The following is an 18,513-nucleotide window of genomic DNA, read 5'->3' on the forward strand; positions in this document are numbered from 1 at the left end:
GCCTTTCTCTGCTTTAACTAACCTTGCATTTAACAGCCTGAGGAAGACATCCTGGCTACACTAACATCTTCTAATACAACAGATCTCTAATCAATATCTATCTAACTAAGAAAGTACCTAACAGCCTCAATATCCTCTCCCGACGTAAATGCAATTCCCTGCGAATCCTCATCTACAGGATCCTCTATGAATGGACACGCCATTTTGGTCTCTGCGTGACGGAAACGTGTGCAATCTATGAATGTACTGAAAGATTAAATGAGGTATTAAACACCTTTCACTTTAAAAAGGGGCGGAGACCCGGAGGAAACTCTGAGTTTCCCGAACAAAACCTGCTCCCCAGCAGGTTAGGTTCACAGAGTAAGTTGCCGTAGTAACTGACTCTGAGTTTAGATTACCTCTCTTTGTGAAACGGGTTTAACTTACCCCGCTTCACGGGTTTAAGTTACCTCCGTTTCTGAAACCGAAAACTCCGAGTTGCCCTCATTTCGGGGTTAACAAACTCTGAGTTTCGACAAAACCGCCTTCTTGAAATAGGCCCCTGGACACGAAATGACTAATACTACATTCAGTTTGTTGTTGTTGTCTAATTCTGATGTAGTAGTTATTGTATAGCGTTATTTTTATTTGCTCATTTCTATGTCCAGTGCTGTTTTCTGAACCCCATGTAAGATTTTCTTATTTTTAAAATTAGGTTTCACAAACAATTTCAACAGAAAACCTTTTAACTATAATTAGGAAAATATATATGAAAGACATTTTCTGGGAATCTTATGATAAAGCCAGACTGAAAGGAACATATTATAACCGAGCGGCTTTTTGGGGAAGTTGTGCAATTGGACTGTGGCACATATGGCATTGTTTGTTGTTGTTATGCACATTGGTTCACATGTGTAGCAGCAGTGTTTACACTGGAGGCGGATACACGTCTCTTAAAAACATAAGCGTGAACTAGCAGCATATAACAATGGGTCTGAAAAAGAGGAATTGAAAGCTTGTTAGCTAAAGGCTAGTCTGATAATTCTTTTTAATAACTTTTTTTTTTTTTGGAAAGAAGACCAAATGAAGAGGATAAGGATTCAATTAAGACCCTTTAATAAAAAATCTAAAGTAGAAGAAGAAGAAGACCAGTACACGAGGAAAAGCCCAAGGAAAAGAAGGAGAGTCAAATATATTGACTATGACAATAATGACAACAGTGATGAGGAGGAGGAAGAAGAAAAAGAAGAAGAAGATGATCAGCAACTGGGCTCATCTAGCCAGAGTCAGTGGATACAAGATAATAGTGAGTCTTTAGAGCCATGTAATACGCTCAGCTGTCCTTTTAAAATAACATGTCCTTGTAATGCTGCTGTGTTACAAGTTAGACTGAGTCCTCTGCAGAACATTGTCTATGCAACACTTGCAGGAACATTTCTGTCACTTTGTGCAGGACTCTTGCCTGTAACCTGTGGAAACAAAACGGGTGTCATGGATAAGGAAAAGCTGGACAGAGGTAAGTGAACACTAATACTTGTTTAGTTTACTTCATAAATCACAAAGATGTAAACATCTTTTCCACTGTCGTATCCAACTGGTTGTGTGTGGACGCTGAGTTTAGGTGAGCCTTGCATTAAGAGTGAGGACTGCTGGTACTCTCCTCCTGCCTTTGAGGATTTTGGTGGCAAATATGCTAATAGAAAATGGAAAGCTAGTATTTTTCTTCAAGATAAACCCCTACAGTACTGGTTTGAGGTAAGGTTTTTTTGTTTTCTTTATTTTAGAAACTCACAATAACCAACTAAAGAACTTCCTTATCTTTTTGCCATCATCACAGAAAGGGTTATTAACCACTAAGGGGTTTAAAAAGGGAAGACGACAGTTTAAAAAGGTAATGTGAGAATGTGATATTGAGCTTTTAAAACACATTTATGCAATTTTCTGTGTCATAAGATTTTTTTTCTCTCCTCCATCTGAAGATAATCTCGCTATCAGATCAGGAATCGGAGAGCTCCTCTCGAGGTTTGTCTGCACCTTTTGTAGCTGCAACTCAAACCAGAAATGGGATTAAAACATTAAGCAAACTTAATATTATTCATTTGGTATTAAGCAGCAAATAACAGTTTCTTCAACTGTATGCGTTATTTTATATCCCTGTCAAAGGGTCAGAAATAGAATCTGAAGAAGAGACTGAGGAAGATGATGCCAAAGATGATAACTGGCTTCCAAACAGTGATGAACTGGTACTAGAGGGAGAGGAAGAAAGGGGAGGGGCTGAAAATGGAGGAGAAGGTGTAGACTCAAAAACCGACAAGGATAAAGAAGAGGATAAAACTGGAAAGGGAGAACTGGAAGACGAGGACATGTCTGCTGATAACAACAGTGATTCTGAAGGTGATGCTTCCCACAGGAATCGTCACCATTATTAAAATGAATGTTGGCATGTTAAGCTACTGAGCATCTGTTTGTGGATTTATGAGTATCACTCTTCTTCTTTCAGAACTGGAGGCACCTGAGAAAAATATCCTGATGATGGAACTACAAGTTATCCTTGAACGGCTTCCAGAGGTAAGATGGAGAAAAACCGTGGAGTAGTTCTTCCATTCTTTGGCACATTTAATTGTGCCTTATTGACTGCCTTAGTGGTATTTAATAACGCTTTCACAAAATGGCTCAGTGCATTCAGGAAGTTAAAGGTCTGCAGGCAGAGAGCAAAGTAAAACGAGCACTCCCTGCTTTTAATCCTACTATCAAAGTGTAAGCAGAGATAGCGTCCTTGTGTACAGAACGCTCCCTCTTGCACTCCCTCTGTCGTACTCAGACACCAGCCAGACAGAAACACTGAACACTCACGTCAACATAGCCCCAGCTTGTGGCTCTCATGTATTACATGCACTCGAGTGCCAGAGCTAACTTTCCGTGAGCTTTCAGAATTGTGATTTGCTGAATGTTTTAACCCCACACCAGCGTTTCCTAACACTCACCTACATTCTGAAGACGTTTTCTGAATCCTCTTAGACTCTTCTAATGATGCGGAATCGAAAATAATCCGGTTTAGTCAAGAAAAAAAAAATCTCATTTTAATCAGTTTCCAAGATCATACAGTTTCTTTTCAGTTAAGAAAGGATGGCGACAGGAAATGATGTCGCTCTGGCTCTGTGTCAAAGTGGGTCGACTTCAGGAATGTATTATTTAAACAATTTCAAGTAAGTTTACATAGATATTTTCAATAATACATTAATAATAATAACTTTCAATAATATATTCATGCTTAACTTTCACAGGCAAAGCCAGAGAGACGGCATCGTTCCATCTTTGCTTAACTGAAAAGAAACTGTATGAGCCATGAAACTGATTAAAATGATGTTTTTCCAGGATGGGACTGAGATTATCTGCTTATAAACCAGGCTAACGTCAAGATTAACATGTAGCTCACTTCTCCCCACTATCAGACATGAAAAGCATCTTTTGATTACAATTACACTTGATTTCTACATGATTTCATATAATTTCCACATTTTTCTCCACACAACATAAACATTACCTGCTACAAATACAAACCATTATTTGTGTAGCACACTTAAAAAAGACTTTGATGTTACTGTTTGTTTAATTTAGAGCCAAGCGGAACAGGGAGTCTTACTTTCTATTGACCGTCATTATGTTGACAATCGCAGCGGGTCATCTGTATCCGCTGTTTTTACGGCGTTAGTTACAATAAATGGATGAAATGAAGATGTGCAGGATGTGAGTATTTTATAAGCTGCTAGACGTGAGCCTCCCAGTGTCAGCTGCTCCATTGATGAGCTGACGCTGAGAGGCTCACGGGTTTTTAGGAGCAAATAAAACAGAGTCGGCTACACAGACGAGCTGTTATAGTCCTCCTACTCTTTTGACTCTGTGCTCTGTTTCAGGTCAAGACTAATCAGTCCAACTACATGGAGCATCTAGTAGGTTTGTACGTTACTGTAATAATTGTCCCACCTGGGCAAACTAACGTTTATAGTGTATAAGGGATACAATCAGTCTGACTGAGAGTCAAGAGAATGAATTGCACATTATTGGTTTTACTTTGCTGCAATGCAAGTGATTCTGTTGTGTAACCTCAGCTTTTTGTGAACAGACAATTTGAGTAAGCTGTCGGATGAGGAAGCACAGAGTGAAGAGGAGAGCGAACACAGCGGTCTGGCACCGAGTGACCTCTCCATCACAGCAGACGCACACGTGGATCCCTCACAGATGTCAGGCCCACCCACCACTGGAGGTGTTACAGAAGAAAACAAAGCTGAGTTCATTCAAAGAAATGAAAGAAAAGACAGACAGGGAGGAACTGAAACTGACCAAAGAGATTCATCAAGGTCTCCGTCTGCACCAGCTACCTCGTCCTCAGACATCGAACCTGATACTGTACATAAAACTGAAGACTCTGGGAGAATGAGCAACCACACTGCCAAGCCCAGCGCCTTCCCCCAGATGTTACTCTCAGGGACAGACACGGATGTTGGCAGTGACATAGTAGGTTAGCATCAAAGTAAGATTTACCAGTTACATTGGTGGTGGGATGGCTTAAGATTTAGATGATTTGTTTTAATATTTATAATTTATCTGACTACCTCCTGGAAAGGTGACTGGGAGGAGAAAGATGCAGAGCTGCAAACAGGGCAGTGTGGAACGGAGCAGCATGAAGGCAGCAGTGAGACTTTTGTAACTGTAAACACTGGAGGTGTCTCCGTCAGAGAACCCATACATATCAAGACTGAAAGGACAGAGGAAACAAGTGAGTTGTTCAGAAAACCAGAAGTAATTGCATATTTTGTTGTTTTTTGTTTGTTTGGGAAAGACCAAAAACACAATTAAAATTTCATTGCAAGTTTTCTACCAACTTTTCAGAGCTTTCCACTATACCGTCGAGTGAGCTTGTTGAGTGTAAATATGAGAATCCAGGGCAGACAGATGCCACCACATCTGGCCATCATGCAGCACAATCCCAAGTGACGACACCTCAGACCAGGTGAGGTCTAACAAGCACATTATTTGGATGAGCAGTGAAGTGTGATTTCATGTCTATGCACAGTGATGAAAGAGTTTTCTTTCCACAGGTTTCCTCTAACAGCAGGAGTCTCAGGCAGAACTCGTTACCCAGAGAATCCGTCCTCTGCTACCACTGACCTGGATACAATGGACCTAGACCAGCTGAAAAAAGAGAAAATAAAAATGCAGTTGAAGGTATTAAAACTGCAAGAAGAATATTACACTCTGAAAATACATGAACGAAGAAAATGTCATCGTTTCCCTGGAGACACATTGTAAAGCTGACACCAGGCCTACGGTTACTGTTGCGGCTACAGGGTGTGTGTAGTAGGTTGGATCCCAGCGACCAAGAATGTAGGAGACAGACTTGAAAAATACGTCAGGTTTCTCAAATCGATAATTTATTTTAAACAAATACAAGCAAAGTACCCATGCAAAAACAAAATCACTAAACAAAAAAGACATATACACGACTTGTATTAGGGACAAGTGGAGTGTCCTCACCCACTTTGTCACAGTGTGGCTGGAAGTGTTAGAATCCCTCCACTCAAGAAAGAAACCTTTTCTGTCAGTCTTAGATTATATTGCGGCTGATTCTCCTGTTGGAGGACTATGAGCTGTGGCCGAGGCGGAGTGGCTCTGGCCAAGCAGCTCTCATGCTGTGTCATCTGGATGTTCTCCCAGAGGCTCGTTGCATTTTATCAAACTCCATTTGGTTCTTTTGTTTCTCTTTTCAAAGCGGGCTCCTCCTGGATCTTTTCCCACGGGGCCTTTCTTTCAGAAGGTGTGGGAGTGACTGGTCACTGTTGGACCTCAGGGCTCAGCTTGTTTTTGAAGTTCTACTTGATTCGTTTTCTGCTTCAAACTGTTACTGAACTCGTTTGCACCCCGATTCATGTTTGGTGTGGTGCACACGGTGATGCCAAACAGCACGGTTTTCTCCATGCAAATGACTGATTACAAGACTGAAGACATCTGTGATATGAACTGAACACAATAGTATGTTTAAAACATCACTACAGCCGACTGATCAGTTTCTAAGGGTGTCACTAAATTTGTTCAGGCCATTTTAGGAGCGTTGCTTCTGTCACACGTTCAGCCATATCTATGTGCAATTAATTTGTTGGTAATGAAAATGCATTTTTAGATGTTGATGACTCTGATATGGAGTCAGTTATGTCGTTTTTATTTGTAGTACTCTTGTATAAATACTGTTTTTTTACCATGAACCTCAGTGGAAACAAGTCTGGAACTTTTTCTTTGCCATCTTGCAGGTGTGTGACCTGGTATCCTCACACTCACCGTGCAAAATAAACGCAACATTGGTAAAATCCAGTCAAACCAGTTGAGGACTTTGTCATCATTTCCTCCTCAGTCTGGCCCACCCCTCAGGGGAAGGCAGAGCGATCTGATCACCATTAGTTTTAAACATATCATTTTTTACTTTAAAAATAAATTAAATGCATCATCTGCACAGCGGTGCCCAAACTTTATTGTACCACTGTCAGTGCTCAGCTTGTGTGTAAAGTTCAAAAGAACCCAAATGAAAACCAAACGCCAAAGAAGTTGGAATTTGACGATGTAAGCATAGTTAACTGAGTCATGCATTCATGAGGAGACTTTACTGATCATCTGGTTTTGGTAATAAGAGCTACAATGTTGTCTAACATGGCAAGGACAGATATGAAGAACCAACCAGAGACCGTAGCTGCTGATGGTTTGTGAGGTGATTTTTCTATTGAGTTTGTCTGTTAGACATCATAGTAAAACATTTTAGGTTTTTGGCAGAAATCTCTTGAAAAGCTGTTACATTAACCTAAAAGCTAAAGATAAAAGCAGCAAAACTATCATGTGTATCAGTCAAAACTTTACTTTTGTTAAGTGAAATGTCCTGATTGAGTTGGCGCTGATATCTCAAAGTTGAAACAAATGCATTTTATTTGTGCAAGATGAAAAGAAACCCCTCAGTGACCTCTACTGGTCTATTTGTGCCTTTTAAACTAAATCACAGCAAAAACAGCAATAAACATGCCGTGTAAAGCCTGTTGCCTCAGGTTCTTGTACTTCGAGTGTGGCAGTGCCATGACAAGACAGCACATGTCCCATTGTGTCTCCAGGCTGGGGGAGAAAGCCAGGTGAGGTGTGGCAGAGTTGCACTCTGAATCCATCTGCTGTGAGCAGCCAATGAATTTCTCAAATTGCAAAAGACCCACAAACAATATTTACTACCAGTTGTTTTTTTCATTTAAGTGTAACATTAAAAAATAGAACACATATGTTGTACATTTACAGTTCAGCCAGAGGACTGGGTGTTAGTCAGTTGTTACTGTACTTCTACAGCTACTATTCTGTCATATTTTCTTCTTCATCCTTTTCCACATCATCATCCTCTTCCTCATCATCTTCATCAAAGTATTTATCTTCTGCGTCTCTGCTGACGATGTCCAAGTTGTCATAGTCTGGGTTCTCATCCACCTCGCTGTAACAGACACAAACGCTTAGAGTTCACACTTGGATCAGGATTGGGTGGATATTTTTATTTCTAGTGTTACACAGGAGGACGTGACCTACAAATGATTCATCCATCACAGGCCACTTTAAAGCCCCTTTTCCGGCGCCTGGTACCAGCTCAACTCAACTCAACTTATTTGTGTTTCCATCAGTCAGATGTTGGGGATGGTACCTGGTACTATTTTTGGTATCACCTCCGTCGAGGTTCCAAGTGAGCAGATGCGATACCAAACGATGACATGTAAACACTGCAGGTCCTTGACTGGTCAGAGAAATCACGTAACTTGACCCTCTTGCGTCGCCTCTGAGCTACCAGTCACCTCGTCTGAACTCCAAAGTATTTCCCAAACTTTCTGTTTGTTTCAGCTGCCTTTTGTCTTGCTTCCGAAATGAAATCTCTTTGCTGTGACAAACAGCCACATACTGAGAATCAAGAACAGCATACCTTCGATGTCCTGCACTATTACTGTGTCGGTTGCTGATGACATCACAGCAGTGTGATGCAGCGTTGCTGTCAACCAGCTACAAACTGCAGACTATCTGCAGTGGGAAACGAAGCAGCTGGTACCAAAAGCAAGTGGAGCTGAGTCGTGTTGAGCTGGTACCAATGATGGAAAAGGGGCTTAAGCTGCCTTGGATGCCTTGTTATGTCTGCTGAATGCAGAGCCAGCCTTTCCCCCCACTGAACTCCCACTTAGTAGTGGAGTGGCTGACCTGTAGTTGAAATCTTTATCTTTGCCATCTAGGAAGCTCTGGTGCATCTGACTGATGAACTCCTCCCTCAGCAGAGTCTTCTCCTCTGCAGTTGGCTCCCAGTCCTTCTGCTGGACTCCATTATCTACAGTATGAACACAGAGGGAGTCACATACTGACCAAAAGTGCACAGGTGAAAGCAGCAGCAGCAGTCTTTTATAACTCCAGTGCCACTTGCAATCCCCTCTCACCATTGTCTTCCTCCTCCTCCTCCTCCTGTGCGCACTCCTCTCTCTCCTGCTCCTCCTGCAGACGAGTCTGGATGAGACGCTCCTGGTAGGAGTTAAGGAGCAGGTGAGCGAGTCCTCCTGTGGCTCCGGCTGGTGCCCCCGCTCCCCCCTGCGAACCGTCCAACATGGCTTCCTGGGAACGCTCCAGCACCTAAACCATGGATGAAACATGTAAAGAAAAACGTGCCTAAAACAGAACTGTAAAATATAAAATAAAACTCACCTCCTCATCAGTCAGGTACTGGCCAATATATTGTTCATACAGCAGCGGCTCCCGCATCCGCATCTCTTCCTCACTGAAATATTGGCCCTCTAGGACAGGAAGTACAGCAGAAGAACACAGGTAAGAACACACAGATAATACACTGCATCAGGTACAGTACACAGCACACAGATTACAGATCGCTGGGGTGGTGGCAGATTTCTCACCAGTGGATAACTGAAACCTCGCCAAGTAAAACCAAATTTATCTACATGACGCCACTAGTGGAAAAATGTTACATATTAATATAATCAGGGTAAATGGAAAGCTGTGTTGCTGCTGCTGTTGATAAACAGAGCCCGAACCCTTCTGCAGGGCCCTGAGGGCAGCATAGCGCTGGTTTCTGATCCTGGTCCTGTTGGTACATCCTGTGGCTCGTCTCTGTACCACTTTGCTGTAGTGTTGGGCCCGTGGGTCTGAGCTGACGTGGGCAAACGCTGACAGGTGCTGGGGCTTGAGGCAGGCCTACAGGGGCAGGAGAGTAGGTAGTGTTTAACACAAACATCTAGATATCATTTGCTTATCTTATTACCCCTTTATTGTAACAAATTCACATGTAAATATCACAAAACCATGGTTAATTTCTTAGACTGAAGAAGGCAGTTGTACTCTTAAGTGTAAGGGCATAATTTATTTATTTAGCTCCATGAAAATACAGGACAGTGAATATACTATCTTTGCTTGACTTAAATAAAACCATACACGTTATGAACACCTACATGGTACCTCTCCAGGAACACCAGTGGCCTGCTCCTGTACTGGTGCAGGAGCTCCTCTCTGCGCTCGTTTGGGGTCAGTTCAGCTTCTCCTATCTGCTGGCTTTTCACTAGACTTCCGCTCGTTGCTATGGCTTCTATCATGGCATTTACACAACTGGACTCGGCCTGGCTCACGTACTGCACGATAAGCAGAACCACAATCGGCAAAGCAGAGGAATAAATGCTGTAGTAACTAAAAGTGCAGCGGGCTGATTTGCAGTTATGAAATGGAGCTAACATGCTGCTGCTGCTCATCTCACCTGGGTGTCTTGATGTGGCTGCTCGACAGCTGCGGGGCGGTAACATTCGCATCTCACTGGTTCTTCTGGTATTTTGTTCTTATCTTCATTCTCATGCGGACTCGGTTGCGGTTTAACATAAGGTTCTATCTCTCCCCACATTATCATTAATATTCAGCGTCCTAATGTGTTTCTAGTGGCTCTTAATAAACAGTTATGCTAACAGTAATTCAGCTATCAAAGGTTAATGTCCGTCTTCAGATGATGTTGACTGTTTCTGTACTGAATACATTGTCATAAACACGGGAACGAGCGGGTGGATATTCCCTGTGAAATGCGAGCATTCACCTAAAAGTTAGTTAATTACAGTTTAATACACGTTTTACCTTTCCCTTGTTTTGCTAAATGTTTTGCCACCATATTGTTCCGTCGTTATTATTGATCCCCTTCTCTTTGACCAAAACATTGGTTCCGCGTTGTCACCGAGGCCGAAGCATAACTTTGTCGCCCTCTGGTGGTTGATTCTTGATCATAAAAAGTTACATAATAAAGATTATTATTATTATATTAATATATTATTATTAACAGTCTAATGATCTGTAGATTTGTGGCTAAAGGAGTCAAATATATGTAGTGAAATAGAAGAATAAAGTATGTTAAATTGGGAATTGCTCCAGTTACATAGCCTACAAGTAGGTCAACCTCAAACATGTATTTGAGTAGCCCATATGTAGACTATATGTAGACATAGTTTTATTTACAACACAGCATTGTTTCTTCCACATCTTCTTACTGCATCAGTGCTGATAGTGCTGCCAAACAATGTTACATATTTATCTAGGTTTGTTGTAAAGATGCAGATGAGTGTCACAGGAAATGAACAGGTCGGCAGCCGGGTGGAGCCACTTTATCACTTTAAAATATGTGTGGCCTCTTTTACCTCATCATTTGATAAATTGTGAGTTGACCGGAAGTTATATTTTTTTGCTTAATGTCGGTGGTGGACTATTTTAAGATGCTGTGTAACACAGAGACACAGTATGTTAGCAGAGGTGACCTTTCTTTCAAAGCAATTTTGCTATTACTCTGAAAATTTGCTTCTAACATGGTCAAGAAAAGTTGTATTTTGAAATGTGTAACAGGAAATGTTCTTCTCATCACGGTTGACTTTACAAAGTGTGTCGCACAAACTTGTCAGCCCCGGACCAGCCAGAAACTTTGCTCGGTTGTATCTGTTAGAAATGGACAGTAACGTGGGGCCACACAGGGACAAAGATAGCACCATGGTAGGTGTTAACACAGGGTCCAGCTGACTGCGCTGTGTGTTGCATGTAACCCCGGTGCACTGACTGAACTGTAGCATGTTGTTCATGTGTGTGGACCACAAGTAGACTCACCCTGACAGCTGCCTGTGCACAGACATAATGTTACTGCTGAACACTTGCACCAGGCATGGATGAGATTTTTAATGTATTTGGCTTTTGTGGAAATGGCTGTGGTTCTGTTAGAGCAATATATGTTTTAAACTTGTATTTAATTTTGTTCTTGATAAATATGTTCATCACCATAGTTTTTGTCTAGTTTTAGTAAACAAAATTAAAGAACAATGGGTCTGTATTTTTATAAATATGATAGTTTGTTCCAAACTCTGATTAAGCAGTCTCTCACAGTTTTTCCATCATTATCTGTTTGCCTCCTTTAACACCAGATTTTAATCACAGTATAGACCCAGCACAGTGTTGGTTACTACAACAACTCAGTTCTATAACTTCAAAATGCAGTACATATATACACACAGAACTTTTATGTTGAAGTGTTTTTATTCAGGTTGTTTTTTCTGGATTTCAGATGCTCCACCTGTTTCCACAGAGACTTTTTCTCATTTGAAAACAGGAGGATAAATGTTAAACCCACAGTTTAGATGTTATGTACAGTACATAAACTGTGTGTGTACCTGTGCACGTGTTAATCCCATCTTTCCTGTTGGTTGTAGTGTGGGATGGAGGTTCCTTGGGAACTTGTTTAACAGGAGATAAAGACCTGGTATGTACTGTGATTATGAACTAGTTTAAGGTTCCTTAGTTCTTGATGAATGTTCATGTTTGGCTTGTGGACTTATTTCTTTGCCTCTGACGTAGCTGTAGAGAGCCAGTCCAGTGTTTCTTCCTTGAGTCGACACATGGACAAGTGTTTGATTAGCCTGCACTCAATACAGTGTTTACATTCCAACACAAATGCACTGGGATATTCTGGAGATAAATGAAGCCAGTGTCCCCCCTCGTGTCCTCCTGCATACTGCCTCTTCTCCAGTAGATGACTGGTCTTTATGATGAATCTTTGTCTGTTTGCTTAGTAACTATGAAATCAGGCACATGTTTGTGCTGTGGCCACATTTATGTAGGAGCTGCTTTTGATGAAAGGGGAAAAAAAAGCACTGGAGCTTTAGCTTCTAATTAGGATCATTAGCCCCGCCGTGTTGTAGACAAGAGTATTCACTGGGCTAATGGGCTGAGACAGGCTGGCCCAGTTCCTGTCCTGACCTTATCTGCAATTCAGAAAATTGTTTTGTATTTATTGTAATTGTATTTATGAGCAGTGCTCTAGCAAATTGCCAAATATAATTTTTTTGTGGTAAGTCAGGGAAAATTCCCAGAGGAGTGAGTGGTGTAATAGGCAGACTCATTCACACTTCAGTTCACACATCTACAACCGTCTGTTACTGCAATTTCATCTCGGTCCAAAAACGTATCAGCTCCTTAGTCGATCATCTGCTAAATCACACTCCCAGACAGCCACTGTCCTGTCATAGTTTAAGCACAGAAAAGGGCCCAGCAGGCCCATTTTGAAGTGGTATGCATGGTGCTGTATTAAGAACAGACCTTGGTTTAGGTAATAATAACTATATTATTATGTGGAGTTGCAGGTTATGTTACAAACATACCTGTTCAGGACCGGGACATCCTCTGCGAGTGAAGTGCTGCAGTAGTTCATGCTGATACAGTAGATGGTGTTATAGCTGCCAAACCTCCTCAAACCCCTTTCTCCTATAAAAGTCAAACCTACTGTCTGAAAATGTGAACATCAGAGTATGTTTTTCTCTACTTCAAACCAACCAAAGGTTAGAATGAAGAACACGTATACTTTATTTAAAATACAATACTTGGGCTCACTAGCTCGTCCCTGCACGACACTGTGTTGCTTCTGTATTTTCTTCCTGTCCTTTCTAAATGGATCCTTCGCCGGTGGTGAGGATGCTGCTTTATGTCTTTATGTGACAAATGACAAGAAAAACTAGCACACATTGAACAACACAGACCTTTTAGTGCTTTGTCTCCAGAGCAGCTTAATTGTTCCTCTGCTGGAGGGAGGAAGCATCATGCTTCCAAAACAGCTTCCCTCATTATGTCCATTAAGCAGGAGGTTAATCAGGAAACCTTGCATTTTTTTCATCCTGATTTGTTCAGGATTTTCTTTTATTTTCTCACCCACACATAGATTTAGCATTGCAGCTTTTACATTTTAGAATGAATCTATTGGAAACCTGAAAACACAGAGTTTTCAACCAAATGACAGGGGTTTAGAGTTAGCATTAGCAATGCTAACCAGGTACAGCTGATGAAATTTGTCGTTACAGTTGACAAAATCCATGGACGTCAGCTAGCAAGGAGAAGGCAGTGTGTGTAAACAGAACGCTCAACAGGATCCAGTGGAGCTAAGGGCAGAGCCATAGTGGACCTGGCGTTTGTGGCTCTTCCCTGGATCAAGTGTCTGTGAGCTTGAACTGCTGCCTGTAAACACTGAAAGACTGGTTGTAACCTCCATTAATCTCTGTGTTCAGCGTGTTCCAGGAAGAGACGTGGTGTCTGCAGCCACAGTAAAAAGCACAACACTCGCCAGCTTTAGCATACCTGAGTTTTTCAGTCAGCCTGGCGTGAGCCATAGTGGCCACTGCTTCTAAGCAGCAGTGTAACTGTGAGGCAAAGAGAGCAGCAGCAGAGGAGGAGGACCAGCAGACTCCGCTGTCCCCAGAGGAGTCAGGGCCTGGGACAGGCTGCCATGTCAACACACATCCTGAAGGCAAAATTGGATTTTTTAAAAATAGTTTTTTAACTGTGCCTGACTGTCAGTTAGTCTCTAAAACACTGAAATGGTCAGAAATTGTTCTTGTGATAAACCATTTAACTATGTCAAACCTGTGCAGTGCTGCTCCGACCACCACAGGCTGAGATGTCAGATGAATTTGTAGTTTCAGCTTTGACTTTATATGACACAGGCTTTTAGCACAAATAGTCAAACATCAGTTAGAAAATGAGAAACATTAGCTGTATTTTTACAATAATAAATAGTCATTTCTCAGCTAGCTCAGCAGCTAGCTGGTTTTGTGTTTTTCCCCTAAACTAATGACACGTTGGAGACGTGAACACAACATGAGTTCCATGTAGTTGTCTGATATGGTATTCTGTTCTGATTTAGTACACTGTTTTGGCAGTACCATGTGCCTGTGACTGTTTTTGCTTTGGCTACTAGAGAGAGGCTCACAGTGGGAAAGTGCACAGGACAGGTCCCTGGAGTCCAACAGACAAACATCAGGCAGTGGCTTATCTGATGAAACACACATGATCCTTTTACTTTCCACAGATGAACAGAGTTGGCGAATAAACACTGACACAAGTTATCAGTGTAACATCACATAATAAATACTTGTACATTCTTATTAGACTTCACCACTACTACAGTAGTAGTGACAACCTGTATGTGGCCAGTTGAAAGTGGAGTGATTTTTCTTCCACTTGCAGATAAACTCTATGGACAAAAGTTATTATTAGTTATTGAATTCAGGTGTTTTAATCAGACCCGTTGCCACAGGTGTATAAAATTAAGCACCAAGCCATGCAGTCTTGATTTACAAGCATTTGTGAAACAAAATGTGTCGTTCTGAAAAGCTCAGTGAGTTCAAGCATGGTACTGTGGTAGGATGAAACCTTTGCAGTAAGATGGTTAGTGAAATTTCATCTGTGCTGGATATTCCACGGTCAACTGTATGAGGTATTACTGGAAAGTGGAAGCATCTAGGAACAACAGCAGCTCAGCCACGAAGCGGAAGGCCAGCTAAAGTCACAGAGCAGGGTCACCGACTGTTAAGGTGCATGGTGTGTAAAAGTCACCAACGCTCTGCTTCCATAGCTGAAGAGTTCCAAACTCCCACTTAATGTAAAAAACTGTGAGACAGGAACTTCATGGAATGGGTTTCTGTGGCCAAGCAGCTGCAGGCCAGCCTCACAACACCAAGTCCAATGCCAAGCGTCGGATGGAGTGCTGTAAATCACACCGCCACCGGACTGTGGAAATGTGCTCTGTGGAGCAACAAACCACACTTCTCTGTTTGGCGGTCGGATGGGTGAGTCTGGGTTTGGCGGATACCGAGAGAACATTACCTGCCTGACTGCACTGTGCCAGCTGTGAAGTTTAGTGGGAGAGGGACAATGGTATGTGGCTGCTTCTCAGTGTTTGGCCCCTTACTTCCAGTCAAGGGCAATGCTTCAGCATACCAACAACATTTGGAACAGTGGAATCTCCTGCTTCAGTACTTTTTCTTGTCATTTCAATTTATTGATTAGAATATTATGTTTTTAGCTATGTTACCTTAAAGAGTTAATGCCAGCGTCTGGCCTTACTTTCATGTGCATGGCTGCACTGGATGCCTGTGTGTGTGTGTCTGGCCATTGGTGGTTACCTTTCTTTTCTGTGTAGCCAACGGTTGATTATGTAACGTCTTGCCATAGAGAGCTTTGCAGTGGTGTTTTCACTGGCCCCGCCGCTTCAGCAGCGCTCTCCGTTTGTGATGAGGGCTCTGTTACCTCCGTTCTGTCTTCAGACTCCTATAACTCGGAGTGACTCCCTCAGAGAGAGAACGATGGATGGGATGAGTCTAGAGCTGTAAAGTATGTGTGTGTGTGTAGGGAGAGCTGACACAGCGACAGAGCATTTAGATGAGAGAGGCAGAACTAACTGATATGAGATAACACAAGCACAGTGTTTGTTACTGTTCATGGTACATTGAGCCTTGACACTTGTGTTCATTGTTTCTCAGATTTGTCTGCAAGCCTCACTCTGACTCCCTGGTTGCCATGGAGACCAAGTTTGGAGACAGGCCACGTTCAGATGCATCGATTCCCAGCCCCCAGAGTGAAGCTGTGGTTAATGAGCTGCAGGGGTTGACTCTGCAACCCGGCCACAACCTGCTGCCGATCACAAAGAGGAGGAGCAGTGAGTGGCACTCAGGAAGTTCATAGAACTGCTTTTACTGTAGCAAATAAAGCACATTTGGTAAAGGTACCCCTCAAATGGAATGAAGTGGCACACAGTTTACTACTTTACCAAATCTTAGGAGCAGAAAAATTCATATCGACAACTAGGTTGTTGTAAGTTACTAAGGAGGAACGTGCAAATAAGCCAGTTTCTTCCAGTAAACATGAGCGGAGTGTATTTGTATTTCATGAAACGGTAAAGTACAAGTGTGAAGTAAATGTTCTTAGAAGGAGAGGAACGGTGTCAGAGCAGCTGTCTGAGATAGTTTACATTTCAGACATATTACGTCTCCATTTGCATTACCTCACTGTAAACAGCAAGTGACTTCTACACACACAGACAAAATATTGTAAACACTGAAGTGCACTTCTTAAAATTATGGTTAAATAACAAATTACCTTCAACTTGACTAAACCCTAAGTACAGATTTGAGGTATTAGTACTTCAGTATTTTCTTTTTCTACTTTCTACTTTACATTTTAAAGGGAACTATTGTACATTTAACTCCACTACATTTGTTTGACAGCTTCAGTTGCTTTGCATGTTCGAATACAAAGTATATGAAGAGTTTATAAAGTATAATACTTTACTATAAATTAAACTGCCCAAAGTAGAGCTGAAACAGGGTCAATTTATTAGTTGACTATATATGGAAGTGCATTGCGATCACGTTCTCATAATTATGAGATAGTAAATCATAATTCTGAGATAAGATGCTTGAATTTTTTTTCCTTTGAATGCAGTACGCTTCTGTAACTGCGACAACTGAACAGGATTTCAGTAATCATGCAAGTCACTGTGCAAAAACACAACAGCATAGTTTTTCACAAGTGATAGAATTTCTTGCTTTTCCTTGAAATAATTTTATTTTGAACCATTTTGATGGTTGGACTGTTAGACAAAACAAGTACTGTGAAAGTTTTACTTTGGGTTCTGGGTAATGATGAAGGCCAATGAACAATCAGTCAATTAATCAGGAGTATAATTAGCAGAAAAAATCCATAATGGGAATAATTAGTTTCACTTCCATGCAAAGTTAAAAATTAGCTCCACCTCATTAAACCACAGAAGTAAAATGCTGCAATTTAAATGATATAATTTAAATACATTTTCCTGATTATACCTTCATGTGTTCAGTGGGGGATTGTTACTTGTTTTGGAGCTTTTCTCCAATAACAATGCAAGTTTGTGACACGGTCTAGCCAATCGGATGACAGTGTGTTTCACGTGCATTTCGCCTAGTTAACATACATTTTTCCTTGCCTATAAAGATATATACAGCTTTTTATAGCCAGACAGAGCATGCTATCCAAAACTAAAGTTTTATGGACTTCAGTTGCAAACAGTGGTCAAACTGCTGAGGCTGATAGAATGACAGCGTTGGGCCTTAAAGTTCTTTAAAGTCCCTGTGTGTAGGATTTAGGGAATTGTTTTGGCGTCTGACTTCAGCTCGTCACTGCAGCTGGTATGAGATGTTTCCGTCCATTGTCTTGCTTTGCAGCTGCAGAATATGGATGTGTCTGATTGTTGCATATAGTAGTGGCACATCTAATATGTACAGTGTTTATATATTTGTCTGAGGTGTTTACTGTAACTTAGCCTACATGTTAATCAGCTTAAAACAATAGCAGCTGTTGCTTTTTCCTCAGTTTTAGCTGGTGTCTTGCTTATGTGCATCTAAAATACAGATAAAAAATTTAGTGAAAGCAAAAAAATGCATATTTAAATATTATGTCTGGCTTTACTTATGTACTGTATTGGCATTCAGAATTGAAAATAACCCCATGTTAGGTGGCTACAAATGAGCAAGATGCAAGAGTCATTGTGATATTTATAGTTCTGTTTTCTTTCACTTTTTTCATTTCAGTAGAAATGTTGGTTCATGAGCCTTTGGCCAATGAAAGTAAACGATGGGGTAAAAGTAAATATTTGGTTTACTGTGCATGGAGATATGACACAGTGTCTCATCTAAACCGTTGTCCACTAAATGGATAAAGTTTTATCAGTAAGGAAAATATATTTCTCTCCTGCTCAGGAGAATACAGTAAAGATATATTTGTTTCAGATGTGTGGTGTCAGTATCTGCTACAGTATGTGCACAGTAATCTGAAATATGTGGGCATATGACTGTACCAGTTAGCAGTACACTGTACATCCTCTTTTTTAAAAAGCTATATATGTCGCCACTGTGTGGCCAATACAAACTGTAACAAAGATAGTGTCTGTGATTCCATGGACAAAAAAAAAAAAACAAACACCTGATGGACTCAACCTTCAAATCTCATTAATGAGCCCTATATAACCTTTCTCTGTGTGGCAGTGTGCGTCTGTGTGTAAGGTGTTTGCAACCCTAGACCCAGTGTGCACAAATAAAGAGGCTTTGGATATAGCGACGTGGCCAGCTGGTCCTGCTATTTAAACCAGCCGCAGCAAGAACAGCG

At 41.3% G+C, this 18,513-nt stretch overlaps 3 protein-coding genes across 6 annotated transcripts in view; 2 read left to right on the forward strand and 1 right to left on the reverse strand.

Moving 5' to 3' along the window:
* The window catches only part of LOC109958848 (uncharacterized), an 8,235-nt gene extending 1,782 nt beyond the window's left edge, over nucleotides 1-6,453 (forward strand). The window contains exons 2-13 of one of the 4 annotated variants that reach the window (XM_020597787.1): nucleotides 1,055-1,285; nucleotides 1,433-1,495; nucleotides 1,601-1,734; nucleotides 1,817-1,870; nucleotides 1,959-2,001; nucleotides 2,143-2,373; nucleotides 2,480-2,547; nucleotides 3,894-3,933; nucleotides 4,103-4,498; nucleotides 4,604-4,756; nucleotides 4,870-4,990; nucleotides 5,079-6,452. In XM_020597787.1, the coding sequence (XP_020453443.1) occupies nucleotides 1,063-1,285; nucleotides 1,433-1,495; nucleotides 1,601-1,734; nucleotides 1,817-1,870; nucleotides 1,959-2,001; nucleotides 2,143-2,373; nucleotides 2,480-2,547; nucleotides 3,894-3,933; nucleotides 4,103-4,498; nucleotides 4,604-4,756; nucleotides 4,870-4,990; nucleotides 5,079-5,289 (1,737 nt within the window). In that variant the 5' untranslated portion in view covers nucleotides 1,055-1,062 and the 3' untranslated portion in view covers nucleotides 5,290-6,452. Of the gene's footprint in view, nucleotides 1-1,054; nucleotides 1,286-1,432; nucleotides 1,496-1,600; nucleotides 1,735-1,816; nucleotides 1,871-1,958; nucleotides 2,002-2,142; nucleotides 2,374-2,479; nucleotides 2,548-3,893; nucleotides 3,934-4,102; nucleotides 4,499-4,603; nucleotides 4,757-4,869; nucleotides 4,991-5,078 lie in introns of those variants that run through there. The other 3 variants (XM_020597789.1, XM_020597788.1, XR_002274733.1) reach the window with 3 other exon arrangements.
* Nucleotides 6,454-6,956: 503 nt separating this feature from the next.
* Nucleotides 6,957-10,201, reverse strand: ccdc97 (coiled-coil domain containing 97). Its single transcript, XM_020597791.1, has 7 exons — nucleotides 9,785-10,201; nucleotides 9,486-9,662; nucleotides 9,072-9,231; nucleotides 8,728-8,816; nucleotides 8,466-8,655; nucleotides 8,236-8,359; nucleotides 6,957-7,489 (listed from the first exon to the last, which is right to left on the reverse strand). The coding sequence occupies exons 1-7, from the start codon at nucleotides 9,929-9,931 to the stop codon at nucleotides 7,354-7,356; spliced, it is 1,023 nt and encodes a 340-aa protein (XP_020453447.1). The 5' UTR covers nucleotides 9,932-10,201; the 3' UTR covers nucleotides 6,957-7,353.
* A 752-nt stretch (nucleotides 10,202-10,953) lies between these two features.
* Nucleotides 10,954-18,513, forward strand: part of LOC109958823 (MKL/myocardin-like protein 1) — a 38,072-nt gene continuing 30,512 nt past the window's right edge. The window contains exons 1-2 of the mRNA XM_020597749.1: nucleotides 10,954-11,049; nucleotides 15,855-16,030. Coding sequence (XP_020453405.1) covers nucleotides 15,892-16,030 — 139 coding nt within the window. The 5' untranslated portion in view covers nucleotides 10,954-11,049; nucleotides 15,855-15,891. The remainder of the gene's footprint in view (nucleotides 11,050-15,854; nucleotides 16,031-18,513) is intronic.

This window comes from Monopterus albus, unplaced genomic scaffold (assembly GCF_001952655.1).
Source record: "Monopterus albus unplaced genomic scaffold, M_albus_1.0 scaffold35.1, whole genome shotgun sequence".
Taxonomy (NCBI): Eukaryota; Metazoa; Chordata; class Actinopteri; order Synbranchiformes; family Synbranchidae; genus Monopterus; species Monopterus albus.